Source organism: Phallusia mammillata, chromosome 5 (assembly GCF_965637545.1).
Source record: "Phallusia mammillata chromosome 5, kaPhaMamm4.hap1.1, whole genome shotgun sequence".
NCBI lineage: Eukaryota > Metazoa > Chordata > Ascidiacea > Phlebobranchia > Ascidiidae > Phallusia > Phallusia mammillata.
In genome coordinates, this window is record NC_137256.1 from 13,456,266 (window position 1) to 13,477,416 (window position 21,151).

At 36.8% G+C, this 21,151-nt stretch overlaps 2 protein-coding genes across 7 annotated transcripts; one reads left to right on the forward strand and one right to left on the reverse strand.

Moving 5' to 3' along the window:
* The first annotated feature begins 1,588 nt into the window (after positions 1–1,588).
* On the forward strand, positions 1,589–17,965 carry LOC145228365 (uncharacterized). Of its 6 annotated transcripts, none has more exons than XM_080093401.1 (27): positions 1,589–1,757; positions 2,035–2,181; positions 2,268–2,362; positions 2,425–2,606; positions 2,987–3,117; positions 3,192–3,291; positions 4,220–4,297; positions 4,728–4,884; positions 5,205–5,367; positions 5,681–5,897; positions 6,066–6,179; positions 7,571–7,681; positions 7,899–7,990; positions 8,418–8,707; positions 8,911–9,087; positions 9,357–9,812; positions 9,993–10,092; positions 10,821–11,108; positions 11,737–11,818; positions 12,199–12,303; positions 13,289–13,474; positions 13,768–13,852; positions 14,225–14,398; positions 15,024–15,223; positions 16,360–16,491; positions 16,552–16,699; positions 16,895–17,965. In XM_080093401.1, exons 1-27 carry the CDS (start codon positions 1,730–1,732, stop codon positions 17,006–17,008), a joined length of 4,152 nt encoding a protein of 1,383 aa, XP_079949527.1. In that variant the 5' UTR covers positions 1,589–1,729; the 3' UTR covers positions 17,009–17,965. The 6 variants fall into 6 exon arrangements, with proteins under 6 accessions (XP_079949527.1, XP_079949528.1, XP_079949533.1 ...); XM_080093402.1 differs by having other exon boundaries at positions 4,731–4,884; XM_080093407.1 differs by lacking the exon at positions 9,357–9,812.
* An 877-nt stretch (positions 17,966–18,842) lies between these two features.
* On the reverse strand, positions 18,843–21,134 carry LOC145230200 (lysine-specific demethylase 8-like). Its single transcript, XM_080095589.1, has 7 exons — positions 20,934–21,134; positions 20,742–20,882; positions 20,481–20,618; positions 20,247–20,419; positions 19,998–20,172; positions 19,576–19,737; positions 18,843–19,130 (listed from the first exon to the last, which is right to left on the reverse strand). Exons 1-7 carry the CDS (start codon positions 21,132–21,134, stop codon positions 18,861–18,863), a joined length of 1,260 nt encoding a protein of 419 aa, XP_079951715.1. The 3' UTR covers positions 18,843–18,860.
* Between the last annotated feature and the right edge of the window lie 17 nt (positions 21,135–21,151).

Below are 21,151 nucleotides of genomic sequence, written 5' to 3' on the forward strand. Positions count from 1 at the left end.
AAGAACGGGAAAGAAACAAAGTCTTCCAGACAGTCTCCGCTGGGGCGGGGTAAGATCCAAATGGAGCATCGCCGAATCCACCCGCTGGAAACATCTCAGCTACAACAACTTCTTACCCAATAAGAAATACAAATCGTGAAAACATAAAAAAGGAAGCATATATTGCACAAGCTATATAAAACCTCATGACCAAACCACATTGCTAACACAGGAAATCAACAAACCGTTTGGTCCTGCGCCACACGCAACAACAGGGAGATAACCTTGGTGAAATTTCTAAACCTTTGTATTTTTTTGTTACGTCATTTTCGCTGTTCACAAACAAATTGTGACAAACAAAACAAAACAGTTACTGGTACTTGCCCTGAGCTTAGGTGCTTCTCTTGAAGATTTTTATTTTCCAATAAGAATTAATCTACAACTTTCTGCACAAACAAGTTTATGACGAAACTACATTCACTTGTTTTTGGTCGTCTAAAAAACTGTTGTTGCGAAGAACTTCATGAACCGTTGTGACAATCTAAAAAAAAAAGAATTGAGTAACTCCAGTGCTATTTGGTTTTGGTCGGCTACAGGCGGAAAGATGAAAGTGAAATGTTGTTTTTGATTTTATTGGGCTGTTTTATGTGAAGTGAATAGTGATTTACCTACCTTTGGAGTTTCTCTCTCAACTGTGATTAGTCTGTTGTTACCACTGCATAACATAATGTTGCTTCTGCACTTCGTGGAAAACGGAATACTATTTGATGTCAAACTAAACGCTTACGCAACGAGTATACGAACTTAAATTTAAATAGCCAGCCACAAACACTTTTTTATATGGATGTATTTGCAATAAACCGTGTCAAGAATTTTTTACTTGAATTACTGAGGCCTTGATTGACTATAAAGAACTGAGGTATTTCTAGAAATGGTAAACACCTAAAACAGGGTAACTTCTAAATATGTTTAGTTTGTCATTTGATGTTCTGACTTCCTATCTCTGTTACAAAATATAGGTATTTTTTAATTTGTAGTTTTGCATTCCCCATGGTGGTTGTGGATATTAATATGCGTGTCAAAGTATATTGTTGTATTTTTAGCAGTGCTTTGTATTGAACAATAATAGCCAATATAGTTGTTTTATAATTTTAACTAAAACTACTATACATGCCAAATAGCTAGCTTCTCAAAAATGCCTTTTTTATGAGCTGGAATTAGGCTAAACAAAACAATCAATATATTTTCTACCATGTGGGGTGTTTTACCTAGAGACACCAAATTAGTTTTTAATAGTTGATTAACAAAAAAAAAAAGTATGCGGTAATTTTACATAACTTTGGTTTCTGCCAAGTTTTTTGAAAACTTCTGGCTTTAACTGAAACTTTGAAAACACATATAAGGCCAAACTGATTCAGCCAATTGTTAATTTGGTGCATCAGTAACTGGTATTTTGTAGTATCGTTAATGAATTGACTTTTAATAACTTCGTATATATGTTTTTTAAACAACATTCATTAGAAAACGTGTTTTAGGTTCATACTGCTTTGTCTTAGATGTTTTTATTCAAATCATAATAACAGAAGCCAGGATGTGTGAATAACTTTGTTTCTGTCTCTTTTTCAAGCAATTAATTGTTAATGAAATGACATAATTATTAATGTATTTGTGTTCTTTGTCCTTTTGTGGCATTTATTATATGGTTTGCACCTTTCATCCAACTTCCATGGTTTCTATTGGATAGGAAACAATGTCAGAAAATATTCCACAAAAAAGGGGTATATATATATACATTCACATGTGTGTTAAATCTAATACTCTGTTGTTAGTTTGTTGACTGTTTTTGGTCACTTTTTATTGCAGACTGTTCGTTAAAAAGTTATAAATTATTCATTGGTAGATTTTAATCTTTAGTTGGTTGTTTTTCAGTTGCTTAGCATGTAATGTATTATGTAATGCGGTTGACTTAAAAATTTATTACCTTTGTTGTTTACAATTATATATTTAAAAACCATCATACTATGTGTGTTGTATAAAAGTGGTTCCTTTTTATAGAGTCATTAGGTGCAAATGATGGAGGGACAAAGGTTACGAAGAAACTTAAGGGGGCAAAACAAAGGATCACAGAGTCATTTAGCAAGCCAAATCACCTGAAAGAAATTTATCTAGAAAAGTATCGACAATACAGAAAGACAGGAAAAGGTATGGAAGTAATAATGCTAATAACCCTAACCTTGTTGAAATATGTTTGATTCTTGTTCTATGGTACTTATATTACTATTTTATAGGATCTCGGCAGCGGCATCGTCATGACAAAATAAAGCCATCTCCCTCAGGCAGCCAAGAAGACCTAACCAGGCCTGATGGATGTTTAAAACATAAGGTGTGAAACAATTCATCAAAAGTAACAGTTGTATATGATAACAGGCTATTTCTTGAATGTAGGACACCGATGAAAACAAGCTTCATGATCTGTGCAAGGAAGTAAAAGTGGGACTGATGTACTTTGAAGCAATTATTGCCAAAAAGCGAGTGGAACAGTTTTCTGGTTCTGCCTCTCAAGTCTTGGAAGTTGTAATCAACATATTGGATCAACTTGCCAGGATACAATATGCTCCAGAGTTAAGGTAAGTGTTTACTATGTTAAAAACCCTGCTGTTTGGTATGTGAATCATACTAAACTGATCACATTAAAAATTTTAACCTTACAAAACAGAACAAAAGTTTGGATTGTTGTTTATACTTGTTACCTGCATATTGTATATATTATATATAAAACTGCGAGCGGTATAAAAGTTTTTGTGCCCCACAAATTGTTATTGAAATACCTTAGCCTTTAATTACCATGTGTGGGAATGTTAATGAAATCCTTGCCCAGAGTTGCCCATAGTGTAATCATTATCTAGATAATTGGTGAATTGGTGTTTGTCAAGATTTATGGGTTGACAATCCATTCCAAAAAGCACAAGTAATGACTGTTAAATAACCCTAATTATGTTTTTTTTAGTACGGTGCTTATGTCCTGTCGAAGCAATGTAATACAGAAAGTAGCAGATCTGATACATTGGTCAGACAAAATGCTGCTGGAATCAAAAGAGGAACAGGAAAACAACTTTAAGGCAGCCCCTCAAATCATTGGTAGGAATTGTCGACTTCATCAGTTAAAACAATTTCATGTGTATGTATAATCATACTTATTGTGATTTTTTTAGGTTTTGTGCAAAAGGGCGTTGATGAACTGGTCAATGAGGCTGTTAACAAAATACGAGCACGTAACAGTGCACCAACCACACCAACAAATAGAGCAGTGAGGTATTATTTTGAGTAATGCACTTCCAAAATCTGGTTTGTTATTTGCATGATTGTGTTGGTGCGCATGGTTTGGACAAGCTGCTGGTTTATTTTCATTTTTTATTTTATTTTTGACCCTTTCTTAAAATAGGGATAATGCTTTCATGAAGTTTTTGGTGATGCCAGTTTTGAAAACATTTATGGTTGTAGTTTTGTCATTGACTAGAGTCTACGTTTTTGAAAATTTTTTGAGTGATGTACAAACAAACTAAACAATTTAAGTCTTCTAGTGGATGACAAATTTGAGATAGTTTCACAGTCATAAAATCTTCCCAGACAAACATAGATGAGGCTGTCAAACATGTCTTGTAGATTAATATTACATCAAGCAGTAAAAAAAATCCCTTCCGCCAACCAAACTTAATTAACTTTATAAATGTTTCACAAAAGCTATCTTTCTATTTTGTTTTCATTTTCGGTTGACATGTGTCAGGAATCAGTTTGTTGACTGTTGATTGAGTTGACTGTGAATTTGTTAAGTGTCGTTATTTTTGATCGCACAAGTGTTATTTTTTCCAATTGGTGGACTTTTCTTGCGAGCATGCTTGTTTGGAATGCCTTTGTTTATGTGGTTTTTACAGGAATGCTGCTACATGACTATCTGGTGAATTTTTGTCCTTTATGTTGGTGCATGACAACTGACATGAATTCACCCATTTTTTATCCTAACATAAATTCTCACACGTTTTTTAGCCATCTCAAGTTCATTCCGAAAAGGACAAATATAGCTTCCTAAAAATATAAATTGGTTTTGTACCTTTTAACGGAGGGTCTGTTGCTATATTTAAGCAGATATAATTTAGAGATAACCAAATTTTAGTGCATGATAACACATTTTGTGGCAGCATTCCCAGTGAATCCCATTTATTGCTCCATTTTTTCACTTTAGTCTGCCTGATGCATTTGCTTCTTTGCCATCAATCGTTCCGCACCAAAGAAGTACTTCGCTGGCTTTTCAATTCAGCAGGTATAAGCAGGGTTGAATAAACTCCACTTCTTTAAAGCAGCAATCTGAGCAAAATTTATAGTCATGTAGTTGTGCTGTCAATGTCTGTTTTCTGTCACTCAAGTGTTGTTTCCACCACTAGTTGATAGCTTGTCAGGATTGTGCATGACCTGATCAGTAGTGTGCAGTTTTTAACAGTTGAACATTTCTATAACACTTCAGTGTTGTGATAACAAGGAGGTTGAAATTGCTGTTGCAACCTCTTGACACAATACAATCATATCATAAGTATGATTTGATTTTTAAATTTATTGGATAAATTTGCTGGAATGAAATGTATGTGTGTGTGTGTGTCTGGCAGGACTTACATTTACTACCGATTTTTTTTGGTTTTCAACTTCATTGACTAAAAACATTCTTAATTTTTATGGTTTTGTTTTCTGAAATTTAGCAGCATGTCTGGGTTTAACCACATTGGAGCTGATTCTGAATATTCCCAGCTGCCATCAGGTGATGATATTCGAAGGGTGCCCCCTATACCTCCTAAAAAGCGGTCTAGCATGCCAAAACCTGTGGGCATTGTTGCACCTTTCAACGCTTCCCAAGATGTAAGCACATGAAGACAAATTATGTAAACAACTGGCACCAACACTGGTCTAGGATTTTTTGACAGTTCAGGAAATAGATGTGTTTTGATGTGGCTATCAGTGGAAGTGGCCACTTGTTTATGAAGTACATGGTTGTAACTTAACCCTAGGATACAGTCACAGTGTATGTAAGTCCACCAAGATACCATTGTTTCATTTTAGCAGAATAAACGTCATAGCATCACAAGAAGGATATGGTGGTTTCCTGTTAATCTTTGTAAACAATAGGCAACAAAAATTGTTTATAAACCTTGATACACATCCCTATTCTAATTTACCAGGCAGCAGCAAATGTCCTGGGAGTACAAGGTCTTACTCGGTCAGAGGAATCACTCCTTGGCCACCACGATTTTTACCAACTTCAGGGACAATTTTCCTCTCATATCTATGAGTCTGGGGACAGAACAAGTTTTTGTTCCAGCAACATGAGTACAGACACTTCTGGTAACATATTGAACTCATTATATTGCTGTAATGTTCTGTCCTTTTTCACTATTCAAGATACCTATTTTACTACAATTTTTGGCAATTTCTTTTTCTTATAACTAGGACAATATCTGTGATACTTACGTGAAAAATAAATTGAAAGATTATGTTTTTCCCAATGCATATCAGTAACATTGAGGAAATGTTAAAATTTTATTGAAAACAATTGGTTTCTAAGTTGTCAGTAAATAGGTTTAGGGCTTTTTGTGTGGAAAAGATTTCAGAGCTAAAAACCTGTCAAATAAAAATTTGCGCAATATTTTTAATACAGATAGTATTGATGCACTTGCTAATGGTGAAGCATCCAACATTGCACAAAACATACTGCGCTGGCACAACATTGAGCAACCTAACAATACTGGGGATTATGAAGAACTACTTTCTCGTATCACAACAGACAGCAACAGCTCTGATCAAAAGTTATCTGTCCCTGGTTCTCCGATAAAAGATCGACCCACCTCTTGCCCTAATGCCTATATTCCAATTAGGTAAGGAATCCTTAATTGGACTTCATTTTCATGCTATAATATTGCTTCAATAACAAGCTGTATGCTGAGCAGTAATTGTTTGAGCCTTGAGCATATATTTTTGACATTGCAACCAATTGTTACTCTCATCTCCACTGCATGATTCAATCTGCATGTAATTCGTGTTAGACTAAACCTTTCCAATGGTGCATCTGGATGGTGTGCAAGTGATAGTAGCTTTGCAAGTATTGATGACTGGCAATCACCGCGCCATGCAAGGTCAACCAGTTGCCTGCTTGACAGGTTTGTGTTGTTCTTGTTTCATAATGATTTGTCAAACTAACATGGGTGTGGATTGTTCAAACTCATTTTAAGCAATATGCATGGCTTGAAATAGTAGTCTAATATTGTTGTGGTTTTGGTGATATTTTTTGCCTCATACTTGAAACATTTGATATATTAGTAAACCTAATGCTATTTTTTAAAAATTTATGTAGTAAAGTGTCAGGACTTAAATGTATGAAACACTTAAACCAAGTTCTTTATAGTTTATCTGCTACAAACTAGTGGTGTTAGTTTGTTTATTAGTCATGGCATTTATGTGTGTATAATAAATCTGTTTGCTTATAGTTGGTTGGTCAATTTGTAAAAATCATGACATTTGTTTGCTTCCAAGCACGGTAATGGTCCTACATTGATATGACATGTTTTGATCAACCAATCTGTAAGCTTGCACTTCTATGCAAAGAGTTCCAAGGAGTAATGTTAATTCTACAACTAAGTGCCATTTTCATTTGCTTTGATATGACAAACATTCTTGTGTAGTTAGTTGAGTAAAAAACATTATGGTACACAACCCCATTCAGCGAATTAACACCAAACTGCCATTTTGATGAACTAGTACATCTAGTTTAATCACCAAAGGGCAATAATTCAAGACACAGGTGGGGATTGGTCCATTAATGAGCGCTGGCAGGATGTACAGCCTTACAATTCTCTGTATAGCCCACTTGCACTGTACAGTCGCATATAAAGGCCTTGCCAATAATGCCTTGACGACGTCAGCAGCCCGGATATTATGATAGAGGAAACCATGCAACAAACAGAAAACTGTCACCACTCTTAACTCAGCAACACACATACACACACAAACTAATTTGTTTGTTTTCAAAAAAATTGTCTAAAAATATTTCGTTTAATGTTTGGTTAAAAAAACTGCATTGCAGAAACACTTTATTGATTGTAAATTGTATAAACTTATGTTTGTAATGTTGCATGCAGTCAACCACTTTGTGACATGTTAAGGCAATTGTCAATTTGTTTTTATCTTTGTGAAGTTGAAAGATTGTATGTCATTCACAACCAAGTAGTTTTAGACAAGTCTGTTATATTTTTTGACAGCATCTTTTGAAGTTAGCATTTAAAAAAAACTTTTCATGTTAATAAGGGTAATGGATTGGCAGAAGCATATTGAAACTGATCTCATGTTACCAATATGTTGCACTTTTTTTAGAAAACCACTGCATCTCATCATGACATGACTAAATTCACACCACTAAGTTTTTCCGCTTCAATGTAAAATTTGAGTTGTTTACCAAGAACTGCCTGTTAACTTTAATAAAACAGATTCATTTATTTTTCAATCTGTGTTGTTACATTCTTGCCTGACTTACGACTTAAGAATTTCTTTTTAGTCCACTTCGTCCAAATTCAAATGGGTCATGGCAAGAAGACACAATGTCACAACAATCACTAAATGACAGTGACAATAACATACCACCAACATTACCTGTTAAAAAGAACAAGTAAGTAAATATATTTATAACACCTAAACAGTTTGTTTAGTAACTCTATGCAAATTCAATTTCTAATCTAAGCGTAAGTATGATGTAATACTGTAAAAGCCCCATCATGCAAATTTGGAATGTATTACCAAATACGGTACTGTTATTGTGCATGAAGTATGGGTTCATCCATAAACTGTTCCCCATAGACTGCATAAATGTCCTGTTTGTTTCACAGAAAGCCATTTTCACGACATGACTTGTCAGAATCCACAGAAACCTTAACTGATGATGAGGAAGTTCCACCTTTGCCTGTGAAAAAGAACAAAAGTAAAGCAATATTTTAAATGAAAAAATGACTTTTATGCAACAAAAATATATTTTGAAAGCTATTTGTTTTGACGTCTCCTAAGTTTAACTCTGCACCTAAATGCTAAACAGCAAGGATCATTTAAAAGTTCTGACAATTTAAGTTGTAACGGAAATTGTTTACAGGTATTAATCTTGAACCTTTACTTGAAATATCAAAGGTCCATTGTTTTTTGAACTAAAACTTTACAAAGAGAATGTGCATGACCAGTGTCATAAGGGGACATGTATCAGTTTTAGGGCAATTAAATGTGATAAAGGCCTTGTAAACCGGTGATAAACTAAAAAAACGGTTCTTGTTTGTTTATAAACCAACCACAACGTGTAAAGGTGTTGCAAGCTTTCCATTGTGTAGCCCTAACCGCATATCATTGTGTGTGTGTTACAGTCGACCTCTACATGCAATTCGTACACAGCAGCCAGGCGCAACCGCCGCCTATGTCGGATATATCGCGGGAGACCGCTCGTCGTTACAACCAGCGTGATTCACTCGTTTCCTCGCCGGGTGCTCGTCGTTACGCGAGCCAGAGACAATCCATTGACAGCCCGGTTACAGGTCAGCGATTCGAAGACAGTATTTCGCAAACCTCTGCCCAATTCAGCCGGGTCCTTAGCCTCAAATCTAACGTATCCACTGTTTCGTCTGAAGATGACCAGTCCTCACTGCCCTCAACACAGGTAAGGGAACACACAAAGATACGATTTTTTGGTACAATGCTCTTGTACTACTAAGTTTTTTCGGTCCGAGCTGGATGTTAGTTGGCTGTAAGAACTTTTCACGCGCGGCCTTCGCCTGGTATTCACATAAACAAGGAACTTTAAAATATCACGAAGACTTTCTGTACGGGGAAACCACCGGAACGTTATTAATGTTTTTCCAGCCGTCTCCTCAAAACACTCGCCACTCTGGAGTATCGTCCGGTTACTGGACTCCCCTTCACGCTTCAGAAACCAGTTTGTCCTCTCTACAGGAACAACAAGATCAAGTGCAATCAGCTCAAACCCTACCCGTCCTTCCTGAAACTCCACCGAGTTTGCCCCCAAAGAAAACTCGTCTGGTGAGTGCATGTTGTTTGGATTTTATTTTTGCGTGATGGGTAGTGGTTACATTGTAAAACGGAAAAGCCGCCACTTGCTATTGAAGTATTAACTTAACTTTAAATTTTAATGTCATGTTTCATTTAAGACCAAAATTATTGAACCGAAGTTTTGTGTTGTGTTGGCAAGTTTGCCTAAGTTTTGATTTATTTTTATTTTTTCATAATTTGCATGTCCTGCTCTCATTTGCATGGTTTATTTATCGCGTCATATCTTGAAAAACACGCAGTCCGTCCGCCGTTGCAACTCCCTGTCCTCCCCACACTCCGCCTCCTCAACGGAAACAAGCGCCACTCCGCTCACAGCAAAGGAAAACTCTCGATACAGGGTCAACGATGATCAAGTTTCTCACGTTTTCACCTTTCCTCCCGTCTCAAATGACGAGTCGCATGTCACGCGGCAGCCCCCGCCTCTCTTGCCAAAACGAAGCAGCCTCGGTGTTCGGCGGACATCCGCACAAAACCACAACCAGCGTCAGCGGTCCTGGAACGGAGGGACTTCCCCTCCGCCGTTGCCAAGTCACGCATCTGTTGACGTTGTGGACTCGACAGTACATGTCAACACCTGGCAGTTTGCCCAGCAAGGCCCTGTGACACTACCGGAATCGCATTCGGCGCCGCCACTGCCAAGAAAAACAACAGCCCGCGTTTCGCCCACGGTCCATATTAACGGTACTGCGTTATCGGTACGTAAATCAATATCACACGACGTTACACCAATGAAACAAGATTATTTTTTTAATTTGAAATTTTTCAGTTGCATTTCATAAAGGCCTGGCATGATTTTATTACTTTCTGTTTTATTTTGGTTATCTGTCGTATAAACTTGTGGATGATTAACCTGACGTTTTATGACGTTCTTATAGCGTGACTCCGGGCACGTTTCTGTGACATCTGAAACAGAAGCGAGTTTTCCTGTTGACCTCAGCCCCGACCACACTGCCCAAAGCGCGGAGACGGAACCAGGTAAATGACCCACGTTTGACTTAGTGTTACTTGTTCAAGGGCCTCGAATGTTACAGCAACAAAAAACCCTAACAAGGAAGTGGAAACATTTCTAACACGTTCCACCGAAATGTAATGCACCAAGAGGATGTGTGTATTGTAACTTGTAAAAAAAGTTTTGAAAATGTAACGAGAACTCTTTGCACAGAGAACGTCGTGTGTTTTACGCATTTTTACGCGCTAAAGTGGATAATATAACCGTGTTTAACGACTGATATTAACCAAAAGGTTCTCTGTTCTCTGCTGTAGTCTTAAGTGATTATGTTGACGCAATGGTGCCTTTACTTGCCACACTACTTGGAAGTGTTCGGGAGATGCATAAGTAGACATGACATAATTAAGAGCTAAGCTTTGTCATGCAATGCGTCATTTAATATCACTTTATAGTAAACGTCTGAGAGGAATAAAATTAGGGTGCCCTTTAAATCAGTGGTAGAACAAGACATTATTCTCAACCACGCTGACGAATCCATGAAACCAGCAAGGTTTGCATTTTTAAACAGTTTCTAAGGCACTTATTTCGCCTAAAATAGGGCTGATCAGATGGGTCAGTTGAGTTGCACATCTTGATCTGACCTACATTGGGTATGACAGAAAGCTACAAGCGTACCACCTGAATAGCACCGGTGTACCACAGGTTGAGAACCACTGCTTTAAATGATCAGCGCTCATGCTGTTTTGCATTTTAGATAAAGAACCCAGCCCACAGAACGGCGACAACCACACAAATGGTAAGGATGTAAAAAGCAAAGAACAACAAGAGGAAGAAGAAGGGCAGTCTTCACCGAAAAGTCGACGCGGCCAGTCCACAGATCGGGGTTGTTCGTTGCCTCCCGATGACCCTGGTAACCTTCTTGACATGATTGACGTGTCAAGTTATCTCAGCGTTCATCGTCACAGCGAGCAATCACTTCCAGAAGTTTGCTCGGCCTGCGTGGATGCTTTGATCGTCTACGCTGCCGAATTGAACAAAAAGAGTAAGTTGAATCAGTTGCGATTTTCCTGCACTTTTGATTAAGCTGTATTAAGCGTTGTGGCTAAAAGGTCACATCGGTTACATGGTGGGCGAGTTTGGTTGCTGCGTCAGACTGTAGTAACTGCTGACGTCGATTCGATTTGTTGCTTGACAACATCGATTGTTGCCTTGCACTGGTGTACGTCTGACTGCTTCAATGACTCAGTTATAATCCACCTTGCAGTTCCGTGGGCTGGCACCAATACATCGGTGAACTGTGGACTTTCGTTGTGGCTTTTTCTTTTAATAAAACTTTGAAAAGTAAAAAAACAACTACAATGCAAACAAAGTCTTTAAATTTTGTGAAAAAACCTGAGCACGTATGCAGACCCAAATGATACAAGACCCCAAATTGTTAAAATCAATGTTTCCAAACAGTACGAACCAACCATCACAGAGTCCTATAATTGTGACTCGGCCGCTAGTAATTCCACCCCAGTTATTATTCATAAGTGCGATTTTTTATCGATTTTTAAGGCAACTTAGGGAGATCAAGGCCAAGAAAATCGATTGCGGATTTGTGCAAAGCCTCGTCTGCAATGCATTTTCGTATTCGACTGCATAGAAACTGTTGTCTCTTTGTTATTTAGGTTTGATATACTACGAGGCGTTTCTCACCACATACAGATCATTTATCACTCCCCTGGAACTACTGAAGAAACTACTTTATCGATATCCTTTGCATTAGAATTCGTGTGATTATACTTCACTTGGAATAATGTTTACAATTTAGAAGCTGATATTAAACCGACTACATTCACTAATCATAAGGTTTAAAATAAGAAAAGGTACGCCGTTTTTTCATCTGAACTGTCACGCATGTTTAAATGTCATTGTTAGCTTTGTCCTTTATCCTCACATATTTACAGTGCACCAAACCTTTGGATCTGTCGGATATGTTTACGTTCTATTTTCCGTTTGCAACTTATACTAGGACCGATTAATCCCTCTTTTTAAAATGCGTTACAACTAGGTCATTTGTTGTTTAAAATAAAGTATTACAATTTACTGTCCACCATATTTTTTCTTAATCCGATGGTTGGGAATTGAACGCATGAAAAGTTTTCCACCGAATCACCAACACCCGGCGATCGAGTGAGCAGCAGAGTGGGTAAAAACGCATTTTTCCTGCTGGTGCGAGTCGTCGACGAATTGAGGTCAGTATCAACTAGGGTTGGCCCGATACCAATATTTTGAACCGATACCGATACCCGATATTTTACCCCAAAAGTACTGCGATCCGATACCGATACCCGATACTTTGCAAACAAGCAACAACATTTTGAAACTGATGTATTTGTAATGTGTTTTCCCATCACAGTTAATATAACAACATACTGAGTCTAACACATTAACTGCTTTTTTCCCATCACAGTTAATTTAACAACGCACACAGTATAATAAATCACTGAAACAAAACACTTCACCATTTAAGTCTTAACACCAAGAAACAACACTAAACTACTGGCACTAACATTTTTTACAGTAATCAGAAATTGAAATGAGTAATCAGTTATCATTTCACACATTGTGCTTGATGACAATAAGTTTGTTTACGTTTTCTGGTGACAAACGGTTTCTTAAAGGAGACACAATATTACCAGCAACAGAAAATAATCGCTCACAAGCACTACTGGATGGCAGGCCTAAAAACATTTTAATGCAGGAAAATTTGCTTTGTTAAGCTTCCAATTTAGTCGTTATTAAGTCGCTGTAGCGAATTAGGTCATATTATTTCATTAAATCCAAAACGAACGCGTTTTTTTAAATGTAGTCCCATAAATATTTCATCACAGCCGATGATTGTTGTTTTTTTGCCTCCTTTCATTTTCAATTTTACACATGATAAAGTCTCAAAAAAAGTATCGGTACCGCTAAAGTATCGGACGAGTACCGATACTGCTCGAAGCATCGGGTATCGGCGCCGATACAGTACTATCGGGCCATCCCTAGTATCAACCTGTACTACAGTTTGAAGTGTACCTACTTGGGAAAAGTTAAATTTCTCTAATAATGCAAAAATTCCCGAAACTTATTGACTTGTTTTGTGTCCGAGTTTTAATTTTTTTTTAAATTGTGTGGCCTATTTTCGTGCCCGCCATCGTTAAAGCAGACTTAACTGAAATCAAACTTTTCATGCAGCCTGGCGGACATCACAAACGAAGTGTTGGACATACTGATGCAACTCGTTTACAAGTTGTTGTGCAGCGACCAGCTATTGCTCGCCAAACTGCTCCGTGCCAAAGTACTTGGAAAGCACGAACACCGGAAAGCGAACAGTCTTGACGTTTTGGCCCAGCCTCTGTCCAGTCTTCACGTTTCGTCCAAGTAAGAAGTTCTTTTCAGGCTATTTTATTTGTTTATCAAGGCAGTTTAATACACAGCAAATTTCGGCGATTAAAACGTAGCTGTATGAATGGGTGATTGCAACGTTTTGGTTAAAAATGCTTGCTTAGAACCAATGTTATAAGTTATAACTGACGCTATTTTTACTGTTTGATATTGCGTGGGCGTCACGCTGACATGACGTAATCGATGTTTTTGTTTTTGCTGAGTAGTGAGCCGTCCTGCTGGTTTCGTACGTTAATAGTGCATTGGTTTTATTTTTGTTGTACGTTTAGGGTGATGAGCATTCACGACTTCAGCAGCGAAAAATTCGCGGAGCAGATGACTTTGCTCGACCTTGAGATGTTTCAAAAAATTGAGGCAAGTTTTTAAACTACATCCAGGCTAAACAATTTCGTTTCGGCATACAGTAGCCATTATAGGCTAAAACGCAACAGCGTAGTGAAAAATAATGGTTATTTTGTCATGCACTATACTAGCAATGTTGTCCCAACAAAACTTTTCGCTGAAACATTTTTTTGTTTGTTAGTCATTGCCTGAACTTTGATTTTATTTTCTTCGCTGCTGGTATCCCCAACATGGTGATAAAAATATATTTGTCTTTAAACGCTTGAACCAATTTGACACCACGGTAAAGTATTTGTCACCAAACGGCGTTTCATGTGACACGCAAATGTAAATCTAAAAAGCAACGCTTTGGCGCCTTTGAATAATTTAGCTGCTTTGTAACAGATTCCCGAAGTTTTGCAATGGGCCAAGGAGCAGTCAGAAGAACTGTGTCCCCATCTAACAAGATTCACGGAACACTTTAACAAGATGTCCTACTGGACCCGAACTGTTATTCTTACTCAGCAAAAGCCGCAAGACCGGGAACGGTTGCTCAACAAGTTTATTCGTATCATGAGGGTATGCTTTGCTTTGTTGTTGATTCTGATCTCAATCATCAGTGAATTTACATAAAAATGGGTTTTCATTTCAAAAATGATCAGGGCTTGTTTAATTTGTATCAGCACAACACACAATAGGTGTATTGCTTGCAGTCACTTTTAGATGTTGTAGTGCAGGTCTGCAGTAAAGATGCCAAAGTCGTGATTAATGTCCGTTTTGCAGAGCACTCTTAACGACCTAAACTTGATCCGAGGTTGCCTCAGTTTTAGGCGCAATAACCTAACAATGCAGGGTAGGCTATATTTTAAATGTAAGTCGCTTTTACTATTATACCCCGCCATAACAAATCAATTAAAAGCTTACTCGTTTTTGTTTTCATATGTTTTCAAAGACGAACAGCAAACGTCCAAACCAAACGAATAAATAGTGCAATTTTGGTAAATAATGTGGGAGAAACGATCGGCGTAGCACGTTTTACTGGTGGATAAAAGCAAAAGGTATAGGTACTTGGCGGCATACTGCCACATTGGCGGATACAGATAAGGCACAATCGGGTATGGGTGCCGATACAGTATTTTCGGGCCGAACCTACTACAAGCCCCATTGAAGAAACATAACAATTAGGTTTTCATGCCGTTTTCAGCATCTACGAAAATTAAACAACTTCAATTCGTACCTTGCTGTTCTTTCTGCGCTTGACTCGGCTCCTGTTCGACGACTTGAATGGCAACGACAAACTAAAGAAGGCCTACAGGAATATTGTCATTTGATTGACAGCTCATCTTCCTTCAGAACTTACAGGGATGCCCTGGCTGAAGCAAGGCAGCCTTGTATTCCTTATTTGTAAGTTAGTGTTTCAGTCGACCCTTAAACTCATCAACAACTGTATTTTTTACTCATACTCTTAATGAAGATGTTGTTATTGTAAACGTGTTTGGGTTGTTACTAGTGATGGGACGATACCAGGTTTTGAAGCGAGTACCGATACCGAGTACGAGTACCACATGTATATACCTTCGATACCGAGTACGATTACCGAGTACTTAAGTACAGTGTTGTACTTAGTTGTATATCACTGACTAATTTATCTGTCATGGCCGGGGTACAGGCGTGCACACACACATGCAGAAAAATGTAATCTCCATACGATATTGAAAAAAAATATACGTAACCTGGCGGAACTTTTTTCCAATTTTATGCTGTCCGAAGCAAATATTGGCATAAAGTTGCCCGTATTCTTATGGTGTAAATGGACCTTCGGTACTCGCACGTTGGTATCGAAAACTGAGACAAAAAATTTCGATACCGAGTACGAGTATCGATACCACTGAAATCGTTCGATACCATCGATACCGAGTACCGAGTACCGGGTACCCGTCCCATCACTAGTTGTTACCACTTAAAATGCTACATTCATTTGTATTTTTGTTTGTGTTTTATGACCCGCAAATTGTAAACATTGCCTAAAGTTGGTAAAATTCAGATTATTGCACAAGTGCATACTTGCTTTAAGTATGGCTGAATAACTTAACTATATCGCTCCCAATTTAATGTAGCATTGCACTCATTGTCAGCATTTATCCTTAAGTTTCTATCATCATCGAACACTGTGTCATAAGGTGCAACCAATGTACAAAGGGCCCGATTTCCTTTGATTGAAATTAATGGGATTTCCAACAACAGTCAAAAGGAAGCGCTGTGCTATATCTTAAGATACATTGATGACACACAGTGTGTTGATAGAAATTGTAGCTGTAACACTTTTACCAATTTTCATTTTGTACCAACCTCTGTTATCAAGACTTCCTTGTCTACGAAGACTTCAATTATATCTGCCTACAAATATATCTATGTATTAAAACCAAATAATGTTTTTTAAAACAAAATAAGGAAAATTATTTAAACATAAATAACTTATAATTGTGTTTGTGGTATTTACATACATATTGCTTTGAAAACTGGAATGTGTATTTTTACAGGGGTTTGATTTTACAAGATCTCACATTTATTCATCTTGGCAATCAAGACGAGTTGGCTCCAGGAGTTGTCAACTTCAGAAAACGGTGGCAACAATTTAACATCCTTGATACAATGAGAAGATTTAAACAGAGGTAACAAAAAATGAAAAACATATGTTGCTTGGATAAAGAGAACAACCATTTGTCATGTAGTTCATATCCTTTTCAACGTGATGAGGACGTTCTGCGATTCATGAACAGATTTAATGATCATTTGTCCACTGAAGCTCTCTGGGATTTGTCACTGGAAATCAAACCCAGGCAGCGACGGTCAAGAAGATTACAACCTCAACCTTCCCCTGTTAGTAATTTTGCTACAATTGTTTTCTATGAATTCTAGTTTGTGTTTTTTTGTGATTAGATATTTCTGGATATAAGTAAATATACTGCAGACTCAAAACAGTGTGAATGTCTGCAGCTTATCATCTATCGGCTGGATGCTTTTAAACAGAAAAAGAAATTTTTTTCATTTGAAATGTGTTTTCATCTCAAACAGGATGATGACCAGCAGACTATCTCTTCCAATGACCAGTCAGTTGACCAACTGGACATGTCCACCACAACTGTTAACGAAGATGACCAAAGTTCTGTCCAAACAGAAGGAAATTAAATAGTTTGATTTCTACCTGTCATAAGCCAATTCATCAAAAAAACATGCCAAGGTGATGGTGAGGTGTCCATGAAAACAAATGTTTTGCAAAAAATACTTGCAACATATATTGTAACATTGCCATATAGCTGCAATTGAGAAAATGGAAGCACTGTATTGATCTTTCCAACTGCCCTGATCAAGTGAAATTTGTTAAGATGTGGCGTTTGCACATGAAAATATTTGTGTTGAGATAAGTGCACTAGTCAACATCAAAGATCTTTTGTTTAGATTTTTTTCTCACACAAGTGTGCCCATGCAAAGTCAGACAGTTTTTTTGAACACAAGACCCGTACTTTTTAACTGACTTGTACTTAAATCAGCTTTATGCATGCATAAAGTGACTGAGTGCACTATCTAATTTAAATAATAGATTTAATTGGTTCCATTAACTGTGACTTTCAAACTTACCACTTGTATTAAGTAATGAAATTATACAGCTTACCTTTTTGTACAGACAATACTTCTTCAAAGCTCGTTCCTTTGTGTGCATAATGAATTACTTGATCGATCATTGCCTGGTGTGTGTAATGCATCATATGTTTAAGGCCATGAGTTTAATCATGGGCTGCTGTACATTTTCCATAATATCTGGTGAGATCATGTTGTTGTCGTTTTTTTAGCATCAGTTCGTGTCAGTCAGGTGCTTTGACAACTTAATGTTAACCACAACATACAGCAGTTCCACTGGAATCGAGCATCATTAGTAATCAACATCATGTTTGCTTGTGCAGTATTTATTGTGTACCTTATCAGTATCAAGGCGTTTTATTTTATTTACATTGCATGTGTTGTTCTTCTACTAATACTTTGGATTGTACGCTTATTAAACTTTCTAATGAAATGTCACATTCGTAGTAAAATGTTACTGTCGCTCACCACAATGTTGTTTAATAAACAAATCAACTTTTTTCTGCACATTATCGTACGAGCACAGATTACTGAAAGGATGAAAAATTTCACCATAACCAGCTTGAGCAGACCCAACTCATTGACTTGTATCAATTCGAGTTATTTGCCCGAACAAGAGTTACTTCATTCAAAGAATTGACTTGACTTACAAACTTGCTGTATTGCCAATAATCCCTTTTAAAAAAAATTCAAAGAATATTGACTGAAGTGTCACTTTAGTACAAAATAATTATAAGTGTTTCACTAAAATGGAGCCAGACAAGTGATGTTTGAACCATAAACAGTTAATAGTGCTTCAAAGCTTAAATTTCTAATGGAATTTTGTGTACTAAATGCTAAGTGTTGCTTATGCTCGAAGTGTAAAACGTATTTATCTATTTTGTATGTTGCTTCTTCTTGGCCTTTATCCTAATTTCAATAAAGAGTATAAGTAGTAAAGTTACACAACCCACTGATTACAATGTTCGTTTTTTGACAAAACTTAAGCCTTGTTGCAAGCTATTTGTGCCTTGCGTCGCATAAACAGAATAAAAGATTTCTGTCATGAAACAAGTTATCATGACCAAGTTTTCTTGCATTTGACGACATATTTTTTTCTAACCATATAATGGGGTTCAATATATTGGCCAAATATTTGGATTGAGCTAGTACCGTTAAGACATGGTTTGGAAAAAGTACCAAACGTTGGCACATGAGTATGTTTTGAAACCAAAATTGGCACGGCGGTGTGTTCGAATTGGACACCCCTGACCTAATTAAACATTTTGCTGTCATATACTGTGGTAAGCATACTTCACTTCAGAACCAGAATTTCCAAATAGGGATAATTAAATTAGCACCTTTCAGCAATAAAGGACCCAAAAATGACAGAGATGAACAGTACCAAGCTTTGAAATTATTTTTATTTCCACCAAAAACTGACAGAAAAACTTATTTCCAAAGAACGAATATAATGCCAGTATTTTGGGGGAATGTAAAGCATTTGACCTGGCAGTAAAATATGTTCTTCGGCATAATCTTCTATTTCCTTAAATTGTGGGAAGTTATTGTAATCTGGAGACTCTACATCCACTTGACTAGAGTTGGTTAAAACAGAAGATGAACTCTCATGTGGATATAATCCTGCTGAATGCTTGGGAGAGTAAAGTCGAATGTATTTCCTTCCAACAACCTGAACATCAGCATACACAGATAATAAAACCTGGGTTTACACTCAAACTTCTCAGATCATGTGTTTTGCAAAAAAAATATGTTTTTAATTGGATATTAAAACATTAAAGTTGTCTCGGTTTGACATTAAATTGTTACCCTAATAGGTACAACTGCAGTCTCAGAGAAGAATTATGAGTCTTTAACCAATTTAACCAATAATTTTAACCAATACATTAGTTTGTGTGCATTTAGACATACACATAAGCAGAGCAACATGGTTGCAGTATACATTTTGCTTTGAGTTGTGAAGTTGCTTGTTTCCTAAACAAGTGGAAACTTGTTAGGCTGTTTGATTTTGGGTACTTGTGACACTATGTGTTTAATATATATACTCTTTTCATGTATAATTTATTAATTTTGCATCAAATGACTACAATTATAAAAAAAGGTTACAGTTCATGTACCTGTGCAAGTAAATTATGCTTCGGGTCATAGTGACAAGGAGACACAGTTCCCTTTGGCCCAAACCAAGCGTTCACATCAACATCAGATTCTGGGGAGAATGTTTCATCTTCTGACAAGCAGCAATAATCTGGTATTTCAATGTCTTGCATCAAACCTGGAACCTAAAAGTTTTCTTCTTCAGTTAGGATGCCCATACAAACTAGACTTGTCTTTTCTTTGTTCTGAACCCAAAAAGTCCATTTTCACCAGTTTTAAATGCCATATATATATAAAGCTTAAGAGTTGTTTTTATCATTGCACAGCCACCTATGCATACAATGTTTAACACATTTTCGTTTGGAAGTTTGTATCCATGGCAACACATTTTACCATTGGCTGCATCTGGTGCATATTGTAAGTAGCAAAATATGCTTTTTTGTACCTGATCAAACAATTGATGTTGGGCAAGATAACCTTCATTATTTCCATTTTTTACAAATCTTTCAATAAAATCAGAAACTGTCATCAACTTTTGTCCCCAAGCATCATCAGTATATTTTGATCCAATTTCCACAGGAACTGTTCTATGCCCAGCAATATTTTGAATGTAGTCCAAGCTATACGCAAAAGTACAGTTTTAAATCATATCACAAAGACACCACATCCAAATACATTTAATACCAGTCCATACCTCCACTTGGAAAGTGCAGGCCAATGGCTAATCCCACTTTCTATTATGACTGGGACCATGGAATTCATGTAGTGTGATTTGAAAGAGTCTAGAGAAGGACATTTAACTACAGGTATTGGCCTTGGAAATACATGACGGGCCAAATTCCCATGTGTAGTTTGTCGTTTGAGTTTCTGCATTAGCAAAACATCTTTAGATACATTGTAAAATAAATTTAATATGAGTTAAAATTACATGGTCAATATTATTATCTGTAGATTCCTGGTGTGGCCTCTTGAGCATTGGTTTGCACAGAGAAATGATGTGCTGGAAATCTTTTTCAAATAAATCACCACCCATGAGCAAAGCTCTGTCACAATTTTCACATACACTCTGCAAAAACACAGCAAACTATGTTAGATATTTGTTGAACAAATACAAAACACATTGCAAAATACTGTCAAGATTGTTTGGAAGTGTTTCAAACTGTAGGCTGATAAACTTACAATTCATTACCTTTGAAACATTTTTCAGGTCACTGGTTTTTAACAAAGAAATAGTTTTGAAAAACATCCCACAAGAATATATGTTTCTCCATTCAGCAGAAACGTCTTTCCAATGGCCAGTATTTAACATTTCCCATGAAAAATCTATTAACTATAAAAAATATTAATAAAAAGAATTAACATAAAAGTTTATACTACATACTTCCTTTGATGTACTAAGGAGTTTATTCCAATTTTTGTGGCACAGAAAAGATGAACAATAATTGAGTTTTATGATTACTTCCATTCCAACAACTTTACTGTCAATGAAATCTTCAAACTTTTCAAACAATTTTTGTTTTGAAGATAGAATATGAGACAAATCATTGTTGAAATCACAGTCAGGAGAAGTATCTGGATTCATTATTTACACTTAATGCT